The sequence below is a fragment of the Bos indicus genome, chromosome 7 (genome assembly GCF_029378745.1).
Source record: "Bos indicus isolate NIAB-ARS_2022 breed Sahiwal x Tharparkar chromosome 7, NIAB-ARS_B.indTharparkar_mat_pri_1.0, whole genome shotgun sequence".
Classification (NCBI taxonomy): Eukaryota; Metazoa; Chordata; class Mammalia; order Artiodactyla; family Bovidae; genus Bos; species Bos indicus.
The window spans coordinates 37,131,476-37,157,123 of record NC_091766.1 but is presented as its reverse complement, the minus strand read 5'-3'; the positions used below and the strand labels follow the sequence as shown (position 1 = coordinate 37,157,123).

The 25,648-nt window shown below is 43.4% G+C and overlaps 1 protein-coding gene across 3 annotated transcripts in view; it reads right to left on the bottom strand.

Moving 5' to 3' along the window:
* Positions 1 to 25,648, bottom strand: part of SEMA6A (semaphorin 6A) — a 131,220-nt gene that overhangs the window by 62,027 nt on the left and 43,545 nt on the right. For all 3 annotated transcript variants that reach the window (XM_070793290.1, XM_019964669.2, XM_019964668.2), the window contains exons 2-3: positions 3,447 to 3,584; positions 826 to 943 (exon numbers count right to left, since the gene is read on the bottom strand). In XM_070793290.1, coding sequence (XP_070649391.1) covers positions 826 to 943; positions 3,447 to 3,546 — 218 coding nt within the window. In that variant the 5' untranslated portion in view covers positions 3,547 to 3,584. The remainder of the gene's footprint in view (positions 1 to 825; positions 944 to 3,446; positions 3,585 to 25,648) is intronic.

The window sequence follows — 25,648 nt, the reverse complement described above, 5'->3', positions numbered from 1 at the left end:
AAGATAGTGCTCCTTGTTGCTGTTTATTTAGAAATATTTTGAATAAGCCACAACCCCTGTCCCCAATGGGGGATCATGTATTTTTAGAATCCCAGGGGACACCATTAAGAAATTCTACCCTAGTCTCTACTCTAGTCTCTTATTTAACAGAGGACACTGGACAGCCAGAGAAGTTGTGGTCCAGGTAAGTTAAGAGTAGAGTTGAAACAAAACCTAAATCCATATGATCCCTGTCTGGGTAGTAGTCTTACCAGGCCATTCATCCTTAAGACATGGTCTGTTTGAATAACATTTCCCCAGTGGATGAGTATTTTCTGAACTAGATCCCTATCAAAAACTTCTACTGGGTGGCTGCTGCCATTCTGCTAAAGTAATAATATATACTATACATTATCTGCAAAAATACAGGTTTAACATACACCCACCCACAGATACATTCAACTTAATTTGATACATGTTGACACATTCAACTTAATTTAGCAAGTATCAAGGAGAGAACACTTTATGCTATGCTTGAGTAAATATCTGTGTATACTGTATGTGTGTATATACATATATATGTATATACACAATGTTCAAGATAAACCATATGATTGAGTTTAAACTCCAAAATATGCAATTATTTCTATCCAAATCCACTTCATGAAGTTAAAAGGACACAGAAAGTCTTGAAAGAATGGTTGCTTGACAAATGAAAGTAGCCTTTAAATGAAGTAACACTGTCTTTGGGAATGTCAGGATCTTTACTATGAGGCAGAGTGTGGACATTTAGGTATTAGGCCCGTTGGATGCTCCAAAGGCAAACACGGGGGAAAGGGGGCTCACCTGGCAGCAATGTAGAGGGTTCTGTTCATGATCACGATCATTTGGATGTCCAGCCTGTGCCTCTGCGTGGTGTTCCGTCCTGGCTTGTGGCCCACAAACACCGGATACTGTTTTGTATCTGTGAAAAGAGGACATGGGGCAAGAGAGGGAAGAGGAACTCAAGCCAAGAATTGACAGGGCCGGGGCGGGCGGAAGGGGGTGGCCGCAGAACAAAACCATATTGAAGTCCAACCTTGCCACCATTTTCCATTTCCACGCAGGTCTGTTATTTTAGGAAATGTTGTGATAGAAAAGTGCTCTTTAAGGATAATTGAGTTACAGTTTCATTTCCTGATGCTAATAAGCCTGGGCTTAGATTTCCGAGTGTCAGTCTTTCTGACTTGTCCCTCTTTCTGGGGGGTTAAACTTGCCAGTGAACCCTTTACATGAAGGTGCTCTTTTCTTGCCCAGTTTTCTTTTCATCTTCTTTAGAGTGCTAAGCCTGAGGGGCAGTCTGCCAAAGATCTTGTCTCCGGACAAAACTATTTCAAAGCAGCCTTCCCATCAATCACCACAAAGGCAATGTGGTCTGGAGGCAAGAGCCCTCGTCCAGGAGCCAGAAGGAAAATACAGTCTCCACAGGCGTCCAGCTGGAATAATCTACTATTGAAGGCAGCTCCGCTAGGTCGGCTGGCATTCTAGGAACTGTGGGAAGTTCACTCTCAAGTTAAGCAATTGGCTAATCTCACAGAAATGGGGACTTTGACAGGACAGGGTCAAACTGAGTGTAGCCAGTCGGGTGATCTGGAATTTTCCCTGACCTGCAGAGTCAGTGAGTGTATTTCTCCTTTTCTGCAGTTCTCCTCAGTGGAGAATAGGCAATTTGTAATAATACCTGACCTTTGGAAATACCTACATCTCAAAAATCTCTCTGCCTTTAAACCTATGATCTCCAGAGCACTGGCAGTCCTTCAGAGAAACCAAGGGGGGAAAAAGATGAGTCACATTTAAAAGGCAGTTGTTTTGGGGGGTGAGAGGAATATAAATAATGACTCAAAATCCATTCATAGATTAATGCTCTGACCCACACACCTTAAACCCCTGTAGCCTCTGAGTCTGACTCACTCTTAGAGACTTACTCACAACCATGCTTGGTATGGGATTATCTTGTACTTTCCCTTCCACTGCTCTGAAATTTTATCTACCCATTCACCAAGGAAGTTGCTAAAACAATTAATTCCTGTCTCTGTCCTGTCAAAGATTTGAGTGTCCACTGAAGTATGGTTTTCAGCAACATATTTGGGGTCTCTTTCTTATTTATTTATTCATTTTTTCTCCTGGAGTCTCTTCTGCACAGGGGCACCAAAGATAGAATACTTACCTCAAATGGAGATAAATGCTTATTAAGGTTTAGTACCTTGAGTTAGGTGGAGGAAGGAAATGGCAAGCCACTCCAGTGTTCTTGCCTGGAGAATCCCCATGGACAGAGGAGCCTGGTGGGCTACAGTCCATGGGGTCACAAAAGAGTTGGATACGACTAAGGCGACTTGGCATGCACACACGCCACTTCAAGAATGATGATTTCAAACTACACAGTCTGGTCCTTAGTCATACCGTAACTTTTGTTCTTAATTAGAGGTGTAAAGCCTTGCCACCTCACCTTCATGTAAAATTACTTCTTTTTACAACCTAGACCGTCCGGCAGAAAGCTGGGTGGACGGCGTTAGTATCATAATATTACTGTCAAATACCTTTTTAAACACCCATTCAGTGTTTGAGGATAACTACTGTGAAGATAGATATTTGGGTAAAATGCTTTCCCCTTTACTGTGATAAAATATTTTATCTTTTGGAGAAAAGGAAAAAAAGTAGTTAATTGTCTGTTTCATTCCACACGCAGGTAGAATTGTCCTCTTTTGAGGAGTCAACTGACCTTTTCATCATGGTGCTTTCTACCCTTGATATTGAAGCAGAGATCAAAAGAAAGTTATGAACAGTTAAACCAGGTCCACTGGGAATTCAGAAGCACTTTAAGTCTTGCAATGATATACTTCTGAGTCTAAACAAAAGTTAATTTTTGTCCCAGTCTTCTTCTTTTCTGTTGTAACAATGCCTCTGTATTCGTTACCCCATGAAAATGTGCAGTCCTGGCAACACCCAGAAGACCGTGATGTTCTCCCGCAGCTGGTTTCTAGGTGTGATCACAGCCTCCTTGTAGTAACTCAGACTTCATTGGAGGTACTGAGGGCTGTTTCAAATCCTCACACAAGTATGTCCCCGCAACCTCGTTTATTGGAGTCATAGAACAGTCATCCCACCAGTTTGACTAGACTTGAATTATCCACCGTCCCAGGTGGCACTCCCTGGGTGGGGAAGATCCCCTGGAGGAGGGCATGGCAACCCACTCCAGTACTGTTGCCTGGAGAATCTCATGGACAGAGGAGCCTGGAGGGCTACAGTCCATGGGGTCGCAAAGAGTTGGACACGACTGAAGCAACTTAGCACGCACACATGCATGCCATCCACACAAGTTTAAGTGACTAACAAGTCTCCTCTTCTATGAAATGTTTAATGTGTGTCTTTTGCCGGTTGAAACAGGCACAAGTGCCCATGGACAGAGTGAGAGAGAGGTGGATACTTACAGTTGCCATGCGAAATACTGATTGGCTCAGAATCTTCTGGGAAAGCAGCCCCAGCACAGTGTAGCAGTGTGAAATATAGCAGCAAGGCTTCTGACCTCATAGTAGTTCAGCGGGGAGACTTTACTTCTCTACTTCACCCTGCCAAAGAGCAAAGAAGGGATTTTTATTCTTTTCTCTTTTTTTTGCAAGTCAGTTTTATTCCACTCCATAAAATCAAATGGCCTTGAAGATAAATTTTAGAGAAAGGGGCCTCTGTGTTCTATCTTTCTCATGGTGGATACACTCGTGATGGTATTTTGCAGAAGGAACCTGTGTCTTATCACTCACTGCACCCTCCTCCCTCATGCATAGGAGCCCTTTTGCAAAATTTCTCCCAAACCAGTGACTCAGAGTCTTGGTTCTTTTGCCCTGAGCCATCGTGAGGCCATTATGTGTGACTATTTCACAATCACGAAATGACATTCTGAAAAATGTGGATAATTGAGAATGCTTTTTTCCCCCTTTTAATGTAAATGTATATATTTTTTTCTTCTCAGCAGGTTTAGAGCGACATGCCATCCCCAGACATGTTCTGTGTGGCCACCCCAGGATCTTTCAGAATTTTGAAATAGTTCCCCAATATTGAAAAATTAGAAGGTTCCTACCTTTCTTTAGAAAAATCAGAATATCCGACATTCTGACCTAAATGACAGTTTCCTTCAAGCATTATGCTCTCAGCCACAAACACCACCACCCCACCTGACCCCCAACACCTGTACTGGCCCAGTTCAATGATTTCCATTACCCCCTTGACCCCTTAGTTGAGATTTTCACTCCTGGTTATGTAATTCTACAGTAATTCTATAGTGACCTTAGACATAAATAAAATCACACAATCTATGTTTAAAAAGAAAGAAATGGATCCTTTCAGTCTCTGTGGAGAATGTTACAGGCAGCATCTGAAACCACATCCTGAATAGTATTGTTGACTCTGAAAAAACCCTGTCTTTGTATATTTTAGTGTCAGATGCTGCCATGTGGTGAAATGGTAGTGAATAAAAATGCCAGATATACTGTTCTACCCATCTGCATTTTCTTAAAGATGCTCTTTATGTGTAGGAAAAAAATCTCCTAAATCATTAGAAGTAGAAACACTCCCACGTGGGGCTGCCGGATACAGTGAAAGGAAAGTCGTAAGATAGAACCTATTGCATAATTCCCAGGCACATTTCAAATAACTGTTGATCTATCAGGGAAATTAATGTAAAATAGGGATATCTTTTTATCTTTGTAAAGTCTTTGAAGTAGCCTGCCAAAGATTGTCTTTTTTGAACAAAGTTATTTCACAGTAGTGAATGATTCCATCAATCATTTAAGATTTGGGTGTAATAAAGTCAAACTTAGCAACTTACATGTCTTTGAAAGTTAATTTGGCAAACAAACTGCTAACTGACGCTTTTTGGAACACACTGAATATTAGATACCTGTGTGTCTGTTCTTCATGCCAAAAAAAGCATAACAAGCCCCAAGTGTTGCATCACAACTGATAATTTCACAGACACAGCTGGGTCTTAATCATTTGTTCAATCGAAAAGTGCACATTAATTAATTTGCCTTACCTTGAAAATCAAAGAGGGAGAGAGGTTGAGAGAAAAGCCTAAGCCATTCCATATCTCCATTTCTGATGTGTAGGTTAAAATTAAACTTTAAATAATTACTTGTTCACAGGGCAGTCCATTACCCAGAGATGCAAATGTGTATTTACAGACAGGTGAAAAGCACTGCTCTAGCCATTCATTCATTTGCCAGTTCTTCCTATTCTGGAGAATCTAAACCCAAAGAGAAGCTCTGAGATGCCCTGATTTGGCTTGTCAGGGCTTCTGTTCAGTGTAACATTAAGGAGGAGAAATCAATCACAGGAGTAAGTAAAACATAAAGCAGACCCCAATCAGAAAGTATTCAGGTAAGAGGAAGTGGCAACCTTTACCAAGGGCTCAAGAGCAATATCATAGTATTGTACAGAAGCCTTCACCTCTGAGAGTTTGCAGCACACCGCGGAAGAATAATGGAGACTCAACAACCGGTTCTCATTCCTTTAGAAATCTTTGAGAATATCTGTATCCTTTTAAAGATTAACTTTTCTTGACATGACAAAGGAGTCTGTATCCTCCCACAGTTACATCCATCTTTGTACAGATGTCCTCCAGCTAATGAGACAAAGTCCCACTATTTTAATCTGTCTCCCAATTTTAATTTTTTCCATCTTAACGATTCTGTGGATTGATGCAACACTTTCAAACCCAGATGCTGGCAGGAAGAGCAATGCATGAAGAGGAAATCTCTTATGCAATCCAATGGCTTTTTTTCCCCAATCCTTAAACCTTGCCCTGATCATGGTTGAGATGGGTTATTTAAACATCTCCAGGTTTACAGGAGGGCTCTATACCAGGAAAAATATCTGTTTTATGTGTCTTCCTCTCATCATATCATCAGGTTTTTAACATGTACATCATATGGGTGAAAGTGTTCTGGCAGTCCCGGTTAATCTTGGCTAGTCCACATGAATGCTTCATAATTTTCTTCAGCTGAGGTTTTGATGTATCATTCCCTTTATACAGAACTTTGGGCTCTAACCCTTGTAAATAAGTAGACAATATATTTTCCTGTTGAAACAATGACTTTGTGGAGAAATCCCAATTCAATAACATTGTCATTTTCTATCCTGTTGAACACGGGCTGAGTTTCTCTGCTAAGACCATAGCATACAGACTTGTACTAGCCCAGGAGAATAAAAACAAATAAGAACTCTCCACTGCTTTTCAACATCTTGAGCTAGCTGAGTTGCTGCTATGGGGTTGTTTAAGTGATCGGGAAACTCTGTAAAGTATAGGATGGGGCTTCCCAGGTGGCACAGTGGTAGAGAATCTGCCTGCCAAGCAGGAGACACAGGTTTGATCCCTGAGTCAGGAAGATCCCCTGGAGAAGGAAATGGCAACCCACTCCAGTATTCCTTCCTGGGAAATTCCATGGAGAGAGGAGCCTGGTGGGCTACAGTCCATGGAGTTGCAAAGAGTCGGACACAACTGAGCAACTAAACAACAACATATAGGATATTTATAGGCATCTGTAGACTCTTGTTAATTTCCCTCTCTGTGACTGTGCTTGTATAGGCTGAAAATGATTTAGACTTGATCAGCTACCCAGAATATTAGATCCTGGGAAGAGTATCAATATGAGGATTCTAAACAAACACATTTACTTCAAAAATAAGCTTATTACGCTTGAATTTTCCATCTACATTGTCTCAGTCTTCCATTATTCTTAGCCCGAAGAGAAATGACCCCTGTAAAATATACCATCCCTAAAACATGATATTCCAACACTTTTCTAACCCGCAAAATTCACTGGAAAACCTTAAGAATAGGCAGACGAAGTTAATGGGTAAAAAAGACATTCTAAAGACAATGGTGGGAACGTTTCCCCTGGGGGAGGGCTGGCCCCTCTCCTGTGGACAGCAGCCACATGGCTCTGGAGTGCTGGCCTGCTGCAGTGTTGGCCCGCAAAGCCAGCTCTCTGAGTTCTTCTTTTCCTTAAGAAGCCAGAAAGCTAAAGTTGTATGTTAAATCTCCTATTTTTTTTTTCCCCCTAAATGTTGGCAACTAATTTAGTGTTTTTCTTCTCTGTGAGTCAGTTTGTCCAAATCCTACAAGTTTGTGAGCCCAAGTAGAATTTTCTGGGGCAGGATCTGGGGAGTAGTGGGTAGAGGATTGGAACTAGCATTGGGCAAAGTGAGCAGTTTCCTGGCTGGGTGGGCTTATCATGGCTTCTCAGTCATGTGGCACTTGTGAAATTAACCTGATTAATAAGAAGAAAGATGTGACCACTTGTGACCTCATTCTTTGACTTCATAACCATTTCTGGTTCTTGTGACATCCCCTTCACTTCATGCTTTTACTGACATGATGACTTCTGTACAACGAGGGTGGGGGGTAAATAGAAACCCCAGTTATTGTTGATACATGCAAGTCAATGGGCATTGCTGTTTTTAAAGACCCAAGTGGGCTGTTCCACATACTATCTATGTGTTCAGCTGTAGCATCATTGTACCTGGACTTGGCTATATGGATACAGCTTGCATCTGATTTGTTACAACCATTCTTCCGGAATGTTGGTAACCAGTGAACATTTTAATAGTAAGTGGTAATATGAGAAAATAATTTATCTGGAAACTTGCAAATGCAAAATGCTCTTGTGATAACTCTTAAGTATAGCCTAGAAATAAAAAGGAAATGATGGTAGTAGCCCTTTTTTTTTTCTGTGAGGAAAAGCATTTGCTAACGTTTCTTTTTAAAAGCACATTTTCTACTAATGTCATAGGAAGTTTAAAAGGTAATCATTAGTTCACTCCATCATTAATAGATGGAAGGTGTGATGCTGGGTAAATCTCAGAGCCGCGCTGACTCCTACTTTCCTCACCTGTACAGTGAAGGGATATAAAATATAATGGCCTATGAAAACTGCTCTGAGCTCTGAGACTAGAGCAGTTACAATTCTAGGTGATTCTGCCAGTACGTGATGGTGATTTGGGAGGACAGTGCATGCAGTGACCCTGAACTGGATGCTGCGAGGCCACGGACACCTTGTGGAGGTGTGGGGCTGGGACGGGAGTCGGAGTCTAGGCAGGGTGGGCACTGGGGCTCCAGACAGCAGGAGAGGCAGCTGGGCTCTGCGGTGATTGTGTTAGCCCCCCTCTGAGATGACCACAGAGGTGGGAACAGAACAAACTCCATGCACCTAGAGGATGCTCTTTCCAAAGAGAATAGGGCTGGGTTTTTTCTGTATTCTTTCCTGAAAGTGAAAGTCACTCAGTCGTGTCTGACTCTTCATGACCCCATGGACTATACAGTCCTTGGAATTCTCCAGGCCAGAATACTGGAGTGGGTAGCCTTTCCCTTCTCCAGGGGATCTTCCTGACCCAGGAATTGCACTGGGGTCTCCTGTATTGCAGGCGGATTCTTTACCAACTGTTACCAGGGAAGCCAGTATCCTTTCCTGGTTGCCCCTAAATTGCATATGGTTTGGAAACTCTAGGGGCCATATTGTGTCACTGGTTCTGTATGTGGCAAACGGGAGGAATGGAACAGGCTCTCTTCAACTTTGCTCCTTGAGGACTGCAATAGACAACATACCAACTGTGGAAAGTTCCTCAAGCTGGGGCAAAAGAACCATGACGCTGCCTACGGTTAACATCAGGACAAAGTTCAAGGCCCATAGCTAGTTCTGACCTGGTTGAGGAGATCGCTGTTGTTACAATTGAGTCACATTTGGAGTTTAGTCAGGTTTTACTCTAAGGATGACATTTTCATTTTTATTGCCCAGCTTTCTGACCTCTTCATCTTTGTCTTTACAACATGACTATCTTGAAAAAATCTGAAGTGAATCTGGCATAAAAGCTTTTGCTTGAAATGAAATGATGGTTAATAATCCTAGGGAGGCAGTGGGAGTAGAGGGCAGTAACACAGGACTTGAATGCCTTTGCTCCATTCATGGGTTGGGACCTCTGGAGAGATGCTGAAGATCTCTGAGCTTTGGATTTCTCATCACGAAAGTGGCTAAAATCGCTTCTCAAGATTGTGAGATAACGCACATAGAAAATGGTAGCCCTCCACAAACATCTGCTCATTCTTCAGTTGAGATACTAAAAATTGCCTTTTAACAGGTTTTCTTGGGATTCTTTGAATTCCCAGATTAATGGCTGGAGCTCTATGTCTTCAGTAGGAGAAGCAGTTCTCTCCTCCTTTTCCTTCCCTCCATCCCTCCCCTCCTCCTTCCGGCCCCTAAGCTTCTTCTCTGGAGGGAGAGTCTGTCTCACACGGCACAGCTCACATTGTGTGATTTTAAAAATGTGAATCATAGCACTCTCACAAATGCAAAGGAAAACATTGGTGTGGACACTGGTGAAGGGTGGGGTGGAAGTGAAAGTTTATTGAGCACCTTCTATGTGTGACACACATGTTTGTTATTTTAGTTAAATATCACAGCAATCCAGAGAGACAGGCCATGTGCTCTCCATTGTGCAGACAAGGAAACTGAGGCTCAAAAGGATAAGTAACGTGTCCAGTCAATATTTACAGCCCATCAGTAAAAGGGGAAAGCCAGGAAACCAAGACAGGGCTCATGCATAGTCGCTCAGTCATGTCTGACTCTTTGTTACCCCATGGACTATAGCCTGCCAGGCTCCTCTGTCTGTGGGACTTTTCAGGCAAGAATACTGAAGTGGAGTGCCATTTCCTCCTCCAGGGGATCTTCCCCACCCAGGGATCAAACCTGTGTCTCTTGCATCTTCTGCATTGGCAGGTGAATTCTTTACCATTAGCACCACCTGGGTTGAGCCAGGGCTATGTGATGCCAAAGTGGATGTCCTTCCTAGCATGTCAAAGAAAGGGGAACAGACAGAAGGTTGGAAAGAGAGAGAGGCTGGCATAAATGGAAACTGCACCTAATGATCACAGTTGGATATAGGTTGATACATCTGTGCTTAGGTGGACAGAGTGGCTGAAAGTCCCTAATGGCTTCAGTAATAATAAAAAAAAATCTCTAAAAGGAGTACACAGGCACTTGCAAACGTGTAGGCACGCAAAGGCTCATTCTGCTTTATGGCCTGGTGATTGCAGGCTGAAGGTAGTAGAAAGATTCAAATGCTTCTCGACCACAGTTTTAGGAGGTATAGATGAGCTCGTGACACCTCTTTGTTAAGTAGAACCACTTGCTTGCTGGCAGCTCCCTCAAGAGTGATGTTTTAAAATAAATACATCATGGAGAACATTGTCTGTGATGAAGGGTGAAAACAAAGCTGCCTGTTTCAGGAGCTGAGAGGATAAATAGATTTGGACACTCTTTAAGTCCAAGTAGGGAACCTCTGCTCAGAGAAAAGGTGGGGAGCGGATGTCAGTACAGAAAATCCAGTTTGCTGAATGCTGGAGATTGAAGGTTATTCCTGTATCAAGGGGACAGTTCAAGAATCAAAGTGTTTAAATGGCAGGTGTCCTTCCCTGGCCTGGGCCTCCCTGTTCCACGGGCTGCAGCATGATAGGGATGGCCACAGAAGAACCCCTCCCACATGGAGGTAGGGACAACTGGGACCTGCTGGTCTGGTTGAAATGTCTTCTGTACGCAGTCTTCACAGGTCATGTTGGCCACCTGCTGGGCGATGTTGCGTGAGGATACAAGTTTTATGCCCATGAGAAAAACAGCTCTAGCCTTCAAGTAAAGCATCTGATCTTTTTCTCCTCCTCTTCTCAGCCATTAACAGAGACATAAAAGCTCCCATGTCAGGGGAAAGGGAAGTGGCACAGACCGAACTTCAACACATTTTGGAGAAGGATGATGGCATTCAGTGGAGTACGGTAATAAATATCGACTGTGTTTAATAGGTGTCCTATTTTAGATCTGAAACCACTGTCACAAAGGAGCAGGAAAACAGCTGTGAATTCAGAAGTCCTTTTAGGAAAAAATTTTTTTTTTTTTTAAGAAAAATAAAGGTTGGTTGTAAACCTATGATACTTTGGAGGAGAGAAGGAAAGTCTGGTCTTTCAGGTGATGAAGTCTTTGTTATGATCATTTTCTTCCTTTCTACCAAGGCTCTCCCCACCCCATCAATGCTTGAGGCGGTGTATTTAATGCACGTTTCTTGGCTGTTTAAGATACAGTCTCGTGACTCGTTAGGGCTCCGCAGTTACAGGCATGATCTTGGCAATCTATGCAGAAAAGACTGTGGCAGGCTCCCTTGATCTCAGAAAGCTGCCACCATCCCAACCATGTTTACCCACATCACACCCTAGCTCCCTGCCATCTCTGTGCTTCTCGATTTTTTGTAATATTGCTGCCCTCAAACATCTGCTCCAGAGATAGGAACAGATACCTGCTTTGTTTTACTGTTGAGGAAACTGAGGCCCTGAGAAGTGAGATCATTTTGGCAAATGTCGTGCAGCTGAGAACTGGCAATGCTGAGCAGCCATTGAGGACTCCGGACGCCAGCCCCGAGCTCTGTCCCTGTGTTACATGGCTTTCGGAAAGGAAGCCAAGGCTCATTCATTTCTCCTTGGCTTTCTGCCTGATGTTCATTACTTCCATCACTCGCTCTCCCTCTTACTGGTTCCCTGCTTTCTGCCAGGAGCCAGGCTCTGTGCTGGATGCTGTGTCTCAGCCAGAGATGGAAAAAACTAGATCTCTTCGCCTCCTCAGGACCTTGCTGTCCTAGTAGGTGGGCCCGACAGTTCTAGATCATTGTCCAAAAATAGAACTCCTAGACAATCATTTTTACAAAAGAAATTAAAATTCTGTTGGGGAGAATACTATCTGGAGGGTGCAGGTGTTGTAGAGGAACGTGGGCGGGATGCTCAGCGAGACCTCTGTTTGGAGAAAGCCTTGGCAGGTTGCACGACTGTTCACCGTGGATGGTGGGGGCTAGAGGAGAAGCAGGTCAAAGGACATTTCCGGTCGAAGGGCCCGGTCTGGAGAGCAGGGCATTGAAATGGGTGAACCCATGCTGATCAGACTTTCAGATGCTTTCAAATGGGGCCATTTCACTCTCTGCTTAAGGAATTTCAAATATTTGTCTGAAGTAATGAATGGAGTTTTTTTTTTTTAACTTCACCCAAAGTTCAGTTTAAAGAACGTAGCTCATAATGTAGCTCTGGTATCTGATTATTTTTTCCTTCTAAGAATATGACAGAAGAAGAAAAAGTGGTGTCGGGGGGAACTCTGAGGGAAGAGCTGAGAATATTGGTGTTTATTCTTTCAAGGTGCTGAGTATGTGAGTTATTGTCATATTACTCTCCCTGGTTTTCTACACATTTGTGATTTCATTAAAAATGAAAGAGGGCAAAACTAACATGCCTAAATTGAAGGCAATTTTGGCCAGCCCTTAGAAAGATATTTGCAGAGTAATTTTAAAGGGAACAAATGAAGGATATTACTGACTGGAGTTTTCCATGAACCTTTGTCAAAACCCTGAGCTGATTTAAATCAAAACGGAGCAATGGCTGCCCTTTGTCAGGATGATTCTCCCTTGTAATCACTCCTGTGTTTGGTCTCAGTATAATTTACAGAAAGCAGAATCTCCCAGCCATACCTCTGAGGCTCAGGTGGCTGAGGGATTGTGGTCATTCCCGATTTTGGAGTGAAAGTCCACCGTAGACATGAGAGAGAATTAAGAACAACTTGCAAGTTTCTCCTTTTGAGCTCTGAATAACAGTCCCAAATAACAGTATCACCAAGCACAAAAGACTGAAACCGACAGAATCCTATACATTTTTACTGCTGTTTTTGGTAAGGAGTTTAAGATCACGGAGTAAAAATCATTTCCTTAAACTAAGCTTTTGAAATAGATTTTCTGGTGTTTACTGCGTGCCATCTTTCATTGTATTTCTTGTCTCTTTCAATGAACTCTGATGCTCTCCCAGTACCCTGGAAACCCAAAGTAGAGTTTATATCTGACTACAAGCTTCTGATTTTAGACCTGCTATAATTTCAGGATCTGTTCATCACACAGCATGATATTGCTGACCAGTACTTATCAGCAGTAGAAATCTCCATACACAGCGGACTATTTGTCTCTCTGTGTGCAGACACATCCAGAACAGAAATGAGATGAAAGCATTGTCTCTTGAATTTCCATAATTCTCTTATATTCTTTAGGACATTCATTTCATTTATGAAAAGGAGAAAAATAGTCCACTTTATGTCCCATTAAACTAGAGGGAAATTGCAAAGCCATACATTTAAGCCTATTTCAGGTTATTATGGTATCTGGTAGATATCGCTGCACTTTTCTGAAATAAATATCTTTACTGGCTTTGTTCATGTTCTTTACACATATGAAAGTGACTCATTAGTCCAGCTTGATTTACTTAGGGCAGGATCAGTTTGGATTGGGGTCGAGAGAGTACTATTTACTACTTACCCACTCCCTTAAGTGTTCATTTGTTTTTAATGTGAAATCCTACCTTCAAAATGAAGAACTGTTTCTAAACATCCTGAAAATAGGCTTCCTTAAGGCCACTGAGAGTCAGTTCCAGGAAATCATGAGTTTGTCTGAATGCTTCTACCACTTAGTGACTCGATTCCTTATATAGGTGACCTAAAGGTCAGTGCACAGAACCATCTGAAATCCCGTCCACTGAGATGAAGGCGGTCAGCATCCAGTTGAAGTATTTTGGTGGTGGGAGCTGGTTTTAAAAATGCCTCCTTTCTCCCTTAGTTTATAGAAAGACAGGCAAATCAGTGTTTGAAATACAGGTATATAATCCTTTATTTGTAATTACAAAACAATAACAATGCCCCCGCCCCAAATCAAGAGTTGTTTTTTTTCTATTCATTTGGTGACAAAACTTGACCTCCAGTGGCATGACACTCTATCTCTCTTAGGATGAATATTTATACATTTCACTGCAAAAACACTAATAAGCTGATTACTAGATAAGGCCTGCACTGGGAGATATGTCCCAAGTTACCTTTCTGAAATCTTAAAAATTTTTAATTTTCTGACGCATATCTGTTTCAAAGGTTTTGATAAAGAGACTATAGAATTATATTCCTCTGTCTTGAAGAGATTTAAAAATAGGAAAAAAAAAAGGCGGGGGGCGGGGGGAAGGTGATCTTTTAGAGCAGAATCTGCCTGCCAATGCAGAAGATGAGGATTCGATCCCTGGGTCAGTAAGATCCCCTAGAGAGGGAAATGGCAACCCAGTCCAGTATTCTTGCCTGGAGAATCCCATGGACAGAGAAGCCTGGCGGGCTACAGTCCATGAGGGTCACAAAGGGTCAGACATGATTGAGCAACTGAGCACGCATGTACCCACTCATGGAGCACTCTGATTATCCCTAGATGTATTGTGAGATTCTCACAGAATTTAAAAAATGCAATCTGATTTCATTTTTTGAAAAAACTGTATATCTTGTTATACTTTGCTTGCAAGAATAATTCCGAGATTAGGAACTGCTGACGGAGTCATCTAGTCTCAATTTCCTCTGTTCTGTGCTCATCGTGACAGGCTTCCAGGCTCCCAGCCATAACAGGGACTGAGCAGGCTTGCGCAGATAAGTGATGCTCACAGAGCAGGGCTGATCTTGGTAGAGATGGGCTCCAAGGCTCTCATGAGCGAGTGGTGACATCCAGCAGTAGCAGAAGGTGACAGGCTCACCTGGCGAGGACGTTCCTCCCATTGAACAGCCAACCTCAGGCAGTGCCGTACTCCTTCCTCTCTGAGTTAAACACTGAGTCGTGTCAGACTCTTTGGGATCCCATGGACTGTATAGTTTATTGAATTCTCCAGGCCAGAATACTGGAGTGGGTAGCCTTTCCCTTCTCCAGGGGATCTTCCCAACCCAGCAATCGAACCCAGGTCTCCCTCATTGCAGGCAGATTCTTTACCAGCTGAGCCACCAGGGAAGCCCAAGAATACTGGAGTAGGTAGCCTACCCCTTTTCCAGCAGATCTTCCTAACCCAGGAATTGAACCGGGGTCTCCTGCATTGCAGGTGGATTCTTTACCAACTGAGCTATGAGGGAAGCCCAAATGGAAAGACCTCAAAGGCTTTTTTTGTGCATTTGGTGGTGGTTTCTCCAAAGGATTGTCTTCAGCCTGTAATTTTTCTCTTCCCCATGGAATTACGCTGGTAATGGCTTTCTCCAGTCCCTGTAATCAGTGGGAACTGTGGGCTGGCAGGGCCTGCCCTCTGCTTTGTTAAATGTGCATGCATGCTAAGTCACTCAGTCATGTCCAACTCTTTTGCAACCCAATGGACTGTAGCCTGCCGGGCTCCTCTGTCCACGGGATTCTCCAGGCAAGAATACTGGAGTGGGTTGCCATGCCCTCCTCCAGGGGGTCTTCCCAACCCAGGGGATTGAACCTGCGTTACCTGCGATTCTCTTTTCATGGAGAATACTACTAGGTTGCAGGATTAATGAATACAATGAAGATGCTAAATTTCAAAAATATTTTGGGAGGACAATTCTTATCTTGGGCAATGGGCAGGGCGGCAGAGGAGGAAGTCATACTCTCCTGCCCTCCTGTCTGAGGGGCTCCTCTACACACTGTTCTCTCCTTTCTTCCTCATGGAAGGGATGCTAGGCATTGGGCGCAATGGTAATCAGTTCTAACTCTGGGATAAAATGGAGGCAGATGGTTAATAGCAGGTAACCTGGACACCAAGTTAATCACTGCAGTCCAAATTATCTGGGGGCGGAAAACAGCACATGGCCATCAGCAATTAGCCTCTGAGTCTAAAAATAAATAAATAAGCCACAATTCCTGTAATTAATAGCCCAGCAGACAAATCGGTATAATTACCATCTCTGTGAGAGAGACCAGAATCAGGAGGAAAAGTGAAATTATTCAATAAGCTTGAGGGTGACAGGCAGAAACCAAATTAAAGTGCTGAGGGTTAGACGAAAGGGATGTGATAAATCAGAGAAAGCGAATATGTGACCTGGGCTGAGCCCAGCAGGAGTGCCGGGGCAGCTGGTCACCCAGGAACCCTGCACATGCAGGCTCACCTTTCAGGGGAGGAAGTGGAGGAGGTGAAGGAAATACACTGATGGTTCTGAAAGCTCCTCATTGCCTGGTTACTGGAAAGCACAGAGGTGCCTCTGGGTCACCCAGGCTTTCCCTGGTGAGGATTCTAAGGTCTGAGAGTGAGATGGAAAAAAACACAGCCATGAAACACAAGGAGAGGGCATAACGCATGAACTTCTTGAAAGGGAGAGTCCACTGGTTCACTTTGAATAACTAAAGTGAAGTCTAAAGCAGAATGATTTCCTACCCTAATAGCAATAGTCTTCCTGCTCAGTTAACACAATTGTCATCTCTCCGAAGAGCAAACACAGAAAAGTCATTCCGAAGTGTTAGGCGAGAACAGGCAGTGTGCTCCTCGTGTTAATCGATTTAATAATCGGTCCTTTCCAGCAGCTCTGAGACAGGAAAGGCTGAATCTCCTCCCGAATCTTCAGTGAGGAGGGAGCAAGGTGCTCCAGAGCAGGAGGGCAAGATGATCTCTGCCCCCCGGGCACTGCTGCCTCATCTGGAAGTGAGGGGCATTCGGATGCCTCCCCCTCTACTCACACAGAAGGTGTATTTGAAGGTTGAGGGTCGTGATTCGTCATTTTCCTATGTTTTGCAAATCATTTTACTTCAAAGGAGCATAGCTTTTGTACATCATGGATTATTTCTTTAATGTTTTGGGGGTTACCAGTAAGAACACGAGGCATGAGGAAAATATCATACAAGTGTGTAGGCACTGAAGGTAAAATAAGAAACTGCCTTTGTTGGTTCCACCTTGACTCACTCACTCATCCCTTCATTCCCTCAGGAGTCTGATATGAGCAACCAAGGCCCTGTGCAGGGGTGGCAGGGGAGACCCCCGTCATAGGTCAGTTGCGGGTTCTGCCCTTGAGGAGCCCCACGACTACTACAGAAGATAGTACACGAGCAGCTGTAGCAAAGTAGAAAGCATGTAAAAGGAAATGATGAGAGTTCACAGCACTGAGAGGTAACATCCAGGTTCCCCGGTGGCTCGGTGGTAAAGAACCTACCTGCCAAAGCAGGAGACGAGGGTTCAATCCCTGGGTTGGGAAGACCCCCTGGAGAAGGAAATAGCAACTCACTCCAGTATTCTTGCCTGGGAAGTCCCATGGACAGAGGAGCCTGGCAGGCTGGGGTCTCAAAAGAGTCAGACATGACTTGGTGACTCAACAACAACGACGTTGATTCTACAACCAAAACACCTGTCGAATCTTCCTCTTCTCTGTGTACAACCTATGATCATCTAACCCACCATCAGCTCCTGCCTGGACTACTGCAGTAGCTTCCTAATTAAACTCCCTGCTTCCACTTGGTTCTCCACCTTTTCACTCTCCATACAGCAACAGACAGTCTTTTAAAAACATGGATCAGATCATGTCCTCCTCTGCCTAAAACTCTAGTAGTTCCTTATTGCATTTACAACAGAGCTGAAACCCTCTATCCTGGGTGCAAATGGCGTCACCCATCTCCCAGACCCAGTCTTGTTCCATCCCACCATGGCCCACTTTACTCTAACCTCTCAGTTTGGATTTCCTCAAATGCACAGCTCTCTCACTCCTGCTTCTAGATTTGCTGCTCCCGGCTCCTAGAATCTCCAGTGTTCTTGCCTGGAGAATCCCAGGGATGGGAGAGCCTCGTGGGCTGCTGTCTATGGGGTCGAACAGAGTCAGGCATGACTGAAGCGACTTAGCAGCAGCAGCAGCAGCAGCTCCTAGAATAATCTTCCCCTATCCCAGTCTTTACATAGCTGGTTCACTTCTGTCCTTCAGAACTCAGTTGAAATGCCATATCCTTCAACAGGCTTTCCCTGACCCTGAAAACAGGCCAGTGCCTTTCTTCTATCCCTTTGTTCTAAATCTCTGTAATGGATTTGTCCCTCATTGATGTTCCTACATTTATATTCTTATTTGTTTCTGTCTGTCCCTTCCCTCCATGAGAATGTGAGCTTTGTATGGGCAAATTTGATTTTTGTTAATCACGGTATCTCCACATCCAGGAACAGTGAATTCCCAACAATTATTCATTGAATAATGAATAAATGTTAATCCAAGGAAGGGTGTCAGAACAGTTTCTGACAGATCAGTGTTAAAAACAAAGAAAAGAGATGCAAGGGGCAAGGAGAGGTATTTTGAGATATCTGAAGGAAAACCTAGAAGACAGTTATGAGGGTAGAACTAAGATCAGTGGACAGAAATTATGAGGAGATAATTTCTGCTGAAAATAAGGAGGAACTTTCTCGTAGTCCTAGTAACGCAAACATGGACTGGCTCCCCTAAGGGACCAGAAGGCCGGAGGAATGCTGGGACGGAAGGAATATTGTGCATGGAGTCAGACATCGGATGTGGGGCTAGACTAGACATTGAAGGTCCCAGTAGAGAGGCTGATTGTTGATGATTCTTGGATCCTCTGATAAGTCCTTCCTCCCACATACTGAGGAAGCACTGCTTACAGCAGAAAACCACAGGTGGTCCAGCGCAATCCTCCTGTTGACTTAAGCTCTTAAGATGAAATAACGTGCCAGCAATCAGAGGACCAAAGAGGATGTTGTTGGGCTTTGACCAGGCTTCATTCATTCAGGATCCCAGTTTGAGCAGCTTGTAGAGGCTGCGGGTTAGTAGCCAAAAAGTATATGCAAGGAGAGAGATGGTCACAACCTAATGACCAGAAGCCTTTTGGGCTGGGAATATTCCGTGTGCATACTGCCCAGCCTCTTCCATCTCTGTAAGGCTCACGGAAAGTCCTGAAGTGTGGGATACAGTTAAGCTCTGGTGTGTGGCCTTCCTAGGGATGCATGTCATCCACTGGCTTGTTACTAAGGCTCAATTGCCAATGACACACAGACCCCAAGAGATGATTTAACTCTGCTCTTGTCTCAAATCCCTTACCAGTGACTCATAACTTTCTCCTGACAACACAGCAGCTGGGCCAGCCAGCTGGAGAGAAGACATACAGATGTTGCTGGCTGGAGTCAGAGGGGGCTGAGGGTCTCCCATTTTCAGTCAGCCCAGAATGCTCCCGTGGGATACAGAGTTGGGGGGTGTTTCCCCCTCTGCAGACGAGAGGTGGATGGGGACATCAGCTCTGTCATGGACCATCTCCCATCCTCCAACACGTATGTGTCTTTGAGCACAAAACTCTGCAGCTCCTCTTCTTCAACTTGGAAAAGTTTTATTTCTTTGGGGACTATTAGATCCTTGAGCCAGTCCATCTGGAGAAGGTATGAGAGATAGTACTCTGGCCATGAATGAACCACCCACTCAGATGTCTGGCCTTAAAACAGATCTCCAATCAAAGAGCCTGTGAAAGGATGAGAAGATGAACGAGAGGGTAGAGGTGGGGGGCAAGGAAGGGTTGATCTTGGTTTCTGAGAAAAGGGTTTAGTACCAAGACATTAAATTAGATTAGTTGATTATACACCAGAACACTAGGAAATATATATGTGTGAAATCCTCATTTGAAATGGCTTGCTTAGGCAATGTTTTGTACACTGAAAGCACTTGTTAAATATTTGCTGATATTGATCCCAAGTGGCTTTGACTATTTTTATATATCAGCGCATTGCGTTCTGTAGCATTTGTAAAAGGGGCAAAATTTTAAGTGAAAACTGACACACAAGTCAGACTGACTAATTTTTTAAAACTGTGGTGAATATTTCAGCTTGGTTACATATGCAACCACAGTGGCTGTCTCTGAGAGTGGGAAGGACTGGGGGTCAGATGTGGGGAAAAACTCTCTTTTTATGCTGTGTCCTTTTATGTTTTTTTTTCCCCAATTTTTTCCCTTATGTATGTGTTTCATTTTTGGAACAGAACTAGTTATTTTTTAAAATCTGTGTCTCCAAAGGCAAACCTGGAACACAGGCCTGCTGCTACCTGCCAATTCCCACAGTTTTCCCCAGGATCCCGTCCCCTCACAGCATGTTCAGCCAGTGGTAATGTTCTAGAATACAGGAGGAGGGTGAGGTACATTTACAGGCTCTGTAGGGTCGGCGGTTGTAACTCCATCTGTGACACAGATGAATATATACGGTGGCTGGTCGTTTACGTAACACCACAACCACCCCCTGTGCGCCATATGAATGGCTGCCTAATTTATTAACTTTCAAATAAAAATGTAACCAAGTCAGAAAGGCAGGATGTGATGAAGTGGAATACCAAGCATCAGATGAACTCAAAGCAAATGCCCTTCATATTTAAAATTTTACTTTCTGTAAGCAAGATTACAGGGCTGTGTATGGGAGCTGATGTTTTGCTTGTTCCCTTCTGGGCAGCTCCTGGCCACATGTTCTCTGGCATGATTGCCCTTTCTTGGCATTCACATCCCATGGCAAAGGCTGCTTCCAAAGCATCTCCAGAGGATGCCCAGTTTTTTACAAGTGGAATGAATGTTCTCTTCTGTGAACGATCACCAGAGACTCTCCCAGAATGCCTTCTCTGAGAGAAGAGGGGTCACTGACTAGAGAAAGAATGAAACTTCATGAGAAGAGCGATGGGGGATGAGTGGCAAGGTACCCACTGTACCCACGGGACATGTTGGGTGAAAAGTGTCCTTCACCCTTCCGCAGCATCCCTCTGCAGGAGGGCAGCTACGAGGGACAGCCTCCTCCTTGCTCCTCTTCTTGCTTGTTTACTCAGCAAACACTGAGCTCGGGGCTGAGATGGGGGCCAAGGCTGATTGCTTCCTTCCTTGGTTTCCATTCTCCTGAGAGTCCATTTCAATCACTGAGTTGCTTCTCCTGCCAGGTGGGTCACATACTGCTCTTCTTGGGGCTCTATGTCTCTCAGTGGGAGACAGTAGTTTCTGATTTGAATTTCAACTCCAACTTGAACCTTGGAGGCAAGGGCTGCCTATTGGAACACGAATGTTCTCTTTTCCACACTCCACCAGTACCTGCTGCCCTGTGCATGCATGCTCGGTCTTGTCTAACTCTTTGCAACCCTGTGGACTATAGTCCATCAGGCTCCTCTGCCCATGGAATTCCCCAGGCAAGAATACTGGAGTGGGTTGGCATTTCCTCCTCCAGGGGCTATTTCCAACCCAGTAATCAAACCCGCTTCTCCTGTGTCTCCTGCATTGGCAGGCGGATTCTTTACCACTGAGCCACCTGGGAAGCCCTATCCACAGCTAAATGTGAAAATAGACCACATTGTGGGCATAAAACAGTGCTTTCCACACTTGCCTGTACACTGGAGTCACCTGGAAAGCTTTAAACATTAAGGATGCCTGTGTCTTACACCCAGAGATTGTGACTGAGTTGACCTGGGGGTGTGACCTGGACTTCGGAAATTTTGGTAGATCCCCAGGTGACTCAAGTGAGCAGACAAGTTTGGGAACTGCTGATATAAACACAAATGGCTTCCAAATTACAATCTGAATCCCTTTCATTGCAATGCCTTCAGCTTCAGCCAGGGATAATTAATCATGATTCAGAGAACTTGTATTTGTGCCAGCCACATGGAGTGGCTTTTCAAATATCCAAGTGTATTTCGTGCCCACCCACCCTCATGCCAAACCACTAGCAAAATATAATTTAATCCATTCAAAATTACAGGGAGCCCTGCAGAAACTTCTTTTCTAGCACGGGGCTTGCAAAATATTTCTAATGTAAACACAGACAATAGGTACGTTCTCTTCTATGACAAGAGTTGAAATAAAGCAGATCTAATTAACCCACCCAGATGCTACGGAGTAGAGGCCACGTGAACACTGGATTAGAAGCCTATCTCGCAGCCTTATCAGGACGGCTTTTCTTTTCGACAGTGCCCTGGTAACCTGAGAAATATAAATTTTGATTACTGATTGCTGCATTGTTAGTAAGTGACTATATATCATCAGGAGCTGGTCACCAGTGTCAGCCCAGACTTAATTATCTCAGCTGAAGAGAAAGTAACCCCCTGAAAAGAACTGTTTTCCAATTAAAGCAGCATAGAATATGTGATTTGTCTCTCTGGCGATAACCAATTCATCTCCCCTTTTCATGTTATTTGTATTGTCTTCTTTCCCTCATTACAAGCTCACAGTTGTGCATCTTGGGCTCCCTAACAAGAAACACATAAATATCAAGAGGGCAGCTGTCAGAACTTTGAACAGAAATCATGGCCACCACCAAAAACACAACAGTTATTACAGAGTTTCCACTAGCAAATGCTACAGCTAAGGTTAAAGACAGCTTTCAGTGTATCTACTTATTTTCACAGGTTTCTAACCTCAATAGAATGTGTGTATGACTACTTGTACTCATATAAAGACACACACATACACACACATACACACACACACACATACTTAATTTTTAGAAGCTATTCTTTAGGGGTCAGATGTTCTATGCTTTGTCTTGGCTATTGTTGCAATGATAACATTTTTATACTAGTATAAGAAAAAAATATTTTGGGTAACATTCTAGACAGTACTCTCTCTTTAACTCCTCATTGTCCTAATCTTGTTAGTTTTTACTGCTGTTACTTTGTTATTTATTTCTATTGAATGTCTGCCCCCTTGTCTTTCAAGGCAGTTCTTTATCCCAGGAGAATGTATAAGTTTGTCTCTGTGACTGACTCAACCTTGCCCAGGCCATAAACAAAGGCTTAGAAGTCTGGGCTGTTTCAGAAAAGATTTGCTGAGCACCTACTGTGTGCCAGGCATGTCCTAGGCACTAAGGATTCCTCCACTTTCAGGTAATTATAGTGGGCTTCCAGCTGATTCCTTCTATTCATGGCTCTGTGGACTTGGGTGGGCTATTTAATATCTGTAAGCTTCCTGTAAAGTGGATAGTAATACTTTCTCTTCATCTGGTTATTTTTAGGACTAAAAGCCCTTGGCCCCTGAAGAGGTGTTTAATATATGCCTCCATTTTCTTCTCCATTCCCCTTTGTGCTTGTGGTTGGCATATGGAAACTCTATCTTCATTTTTCAGCGTTTTGAATTTTGTATACTGTACTTATATATCACACGTTTCCTAAAAATACTTCCTCACTGTAGTTTCTATTTTGCCTCTTTTCCCCAAACTTCCCAACCGCGTATAACCTTCTGTGTCTTGCCTTGGAGTCACCCACATTTGGATTCACTTATGCATCGCTGCCATTCTGAGAAGAAGGCAAATGCAGTGTGGTGCTTAACCAGACTGTCGTGGTGGTTTAATGACTTCTTCAGGGGAGGGGGTGCTGTACTTTTTTGGATGCATGGGGCCATGACATGAAAAGGAGGAGGAGCCTATGGTCCTTGGTGTTAGTCATTATCTCCTAGGCTCACAACCCTCTTTCCAGCTACTTTACAAACACCACAAAGGAGAAAACCCTTTTACGACAGACAATACATTGAGTATTTATTGTCTATATTGATGAGCAAGGTACTGTGGCTAGTATACTGATGAGGGCTGGCTGATGTATAAGAACTTGAGAAGGAAGCAGCCCTAAGAACCTTTCTGAAGGGGACTTCCCTGGCAGTCCAGTGGTAAGACTATGTGCTTGCACTGCAGTAAGTGCAGGGTTGGTCCCTGACCAGGGAGCTAAGATCCTGACATGCACAGCAAGGCCAAAATGATTAAGAAAAAAAAATTTTTTTTTTTTTTTAAGATTTCTTTCTGGAATCTTCTCGCCTAGTATTCCTTGGTGAGGGGTCCTGCCCTAGTACCTTAGCTTTCCTACCTGTGCCCAGGATTAAGAATATACACCAGGGTTTTACTGAACGGCTCCTAACAATAGGATGAGAATCTCTCACAATTCAGTTAATTGAATTGGCCATTATTGGTTTTTCTTTGCCTTCTTTTCTCCTCATCTATCCATCCTTTGTATCTGTCTTGCACTGCTCTCCCCTCTACTGATGAAAGTCACTCAGTCATGTCTGATCTTTGAGACCCCATGGACTATATAGTCCATGGAATTCTCCAGGCTAGAATACTGGAGTGGGTAGCCTTTCCCCTCTGCAGCGGATCTTTCCAACCCAGGAATTGAACCGGGGTCTCCTGCATTGCAGGCAGATTCTTTACCAACTAATCTATGAGGGAAGGGGGATTTCCCCCCCCGCCCAATATTTTCTTCATTGCCATCCCCCTAACCCAGCCTACTTCTCCATCCCATTCTTTTTTCTGCCTTGGGAATTCCTCCCTTCCCTAAGACACTCTTCAAACATCACCTCCTCTGTGAGGTCTTTCCTGATCCCCACTGACAGTTAATCACTAATGTCTCTCTTCTTTCTTCCACTTGAAGGAGTTCTATCATAACAGTCAAACTGACATTATTTGTTTACTGATCTGCCCACACCACGGGACAGTGAACCCAGCAGGCAAGGGCTAACAAAATAACAAAGGTTTGGTGGATAGATAAATGCATCAATGAATGAATAATCAAATACACAATATCTGTCCCCAGAGGATTTCCAATTTATGGGGGAGACATATGTCAATAACACAAACTGCAAGGTAAAGTCCAAATACAAATGCCACACATTTGAGTTTTTCCAGAAAGGCTTAGATTTACCTGCTTATTTCCGTTCATAATGGATTGGAGCCATGAAGCAGTTACTATAGACTGAACCCAACCTCCTTTTTAAAAGACTTTCATGCAAACTGGCCTCAGAAACCCTATTATGTATGCATGCCCTGGTAACACACAGCAGCAGACTAACACAGGCTTGGCCTTTCTATTTGCAAATACAGGCTCTTGAAATACACATGAAATGTAAGACACTGGTATTCACATAATGACAGGAACACCTCCATAGTATACGAAATCCCTGACCTAGTTACACTGCTGAAAGCACAGCTTAAGTGCATGTAATGCCCAGCACGTGAAAGAAATTGTTATCTTGAGAAAAGTAAATTTTGCATTCCCCAAGTCCTGTATTATTAAATCTGTGATCTTAATATTACATTAGAGTATATATTTTATTCAATTACATGGACAATGAAATAAGAACTGGGAAAGAGGTAGCTGGCCCAGATTCCCCTGGGTGTGAAACGATGATATTTATTTTATCTACTCCTGACAATGAAGTTTAAATTGTTGCTTCAAGCTCCTACCAGAAAAATATCATTCAAACAGAGGTTAATTCTTCACAGTCATACTTGGCTTTCAACATTTTGTCATCAGAACAAAGCAGTTGACCATTTCTGCCCTAGAAATGGGTGGAGTTGGATCTTCCAATATGTTGGCTAAAGAAGATTGAATGTGGCCAAAAGATGATTATTGCCAGGTTAAACAAATGGATTTGGGACTTGCTCAATAAAAATAAACTGTTTAGAATGATCCAATGCATGGAAATATAAGGTTTTTTAATTTATTTTTTCTATATGGAGGGAAAAATGTTTCTCACCAAAGCACTGTCAGAAAGTGATCTTTTATAATCAGCAGGTCAGGGGAAGATGAAAGTATAAATGAGGTTGGAGAAGGAATTCTTCTCCATCTTTCTCCTGAGAGCCGATATTCTCGCTCCGTGCTAGGAGAAAGGGGTAGGGAACATGGACTGTTTCATCTGTCCTTGTCAACCAGTTGTGGTTCTAATGAAGTCTAATGATTAGTCTTAGATGGTCTGTTAACTGCATGGTGTGAAAGTTGGTGAGCACTTTCAGTTAAAAGTCAACCCTGAGACCACAAAACCTTAGATAAGATTAAATTTTAACATCCAAACAGCTCTCAACTAATCT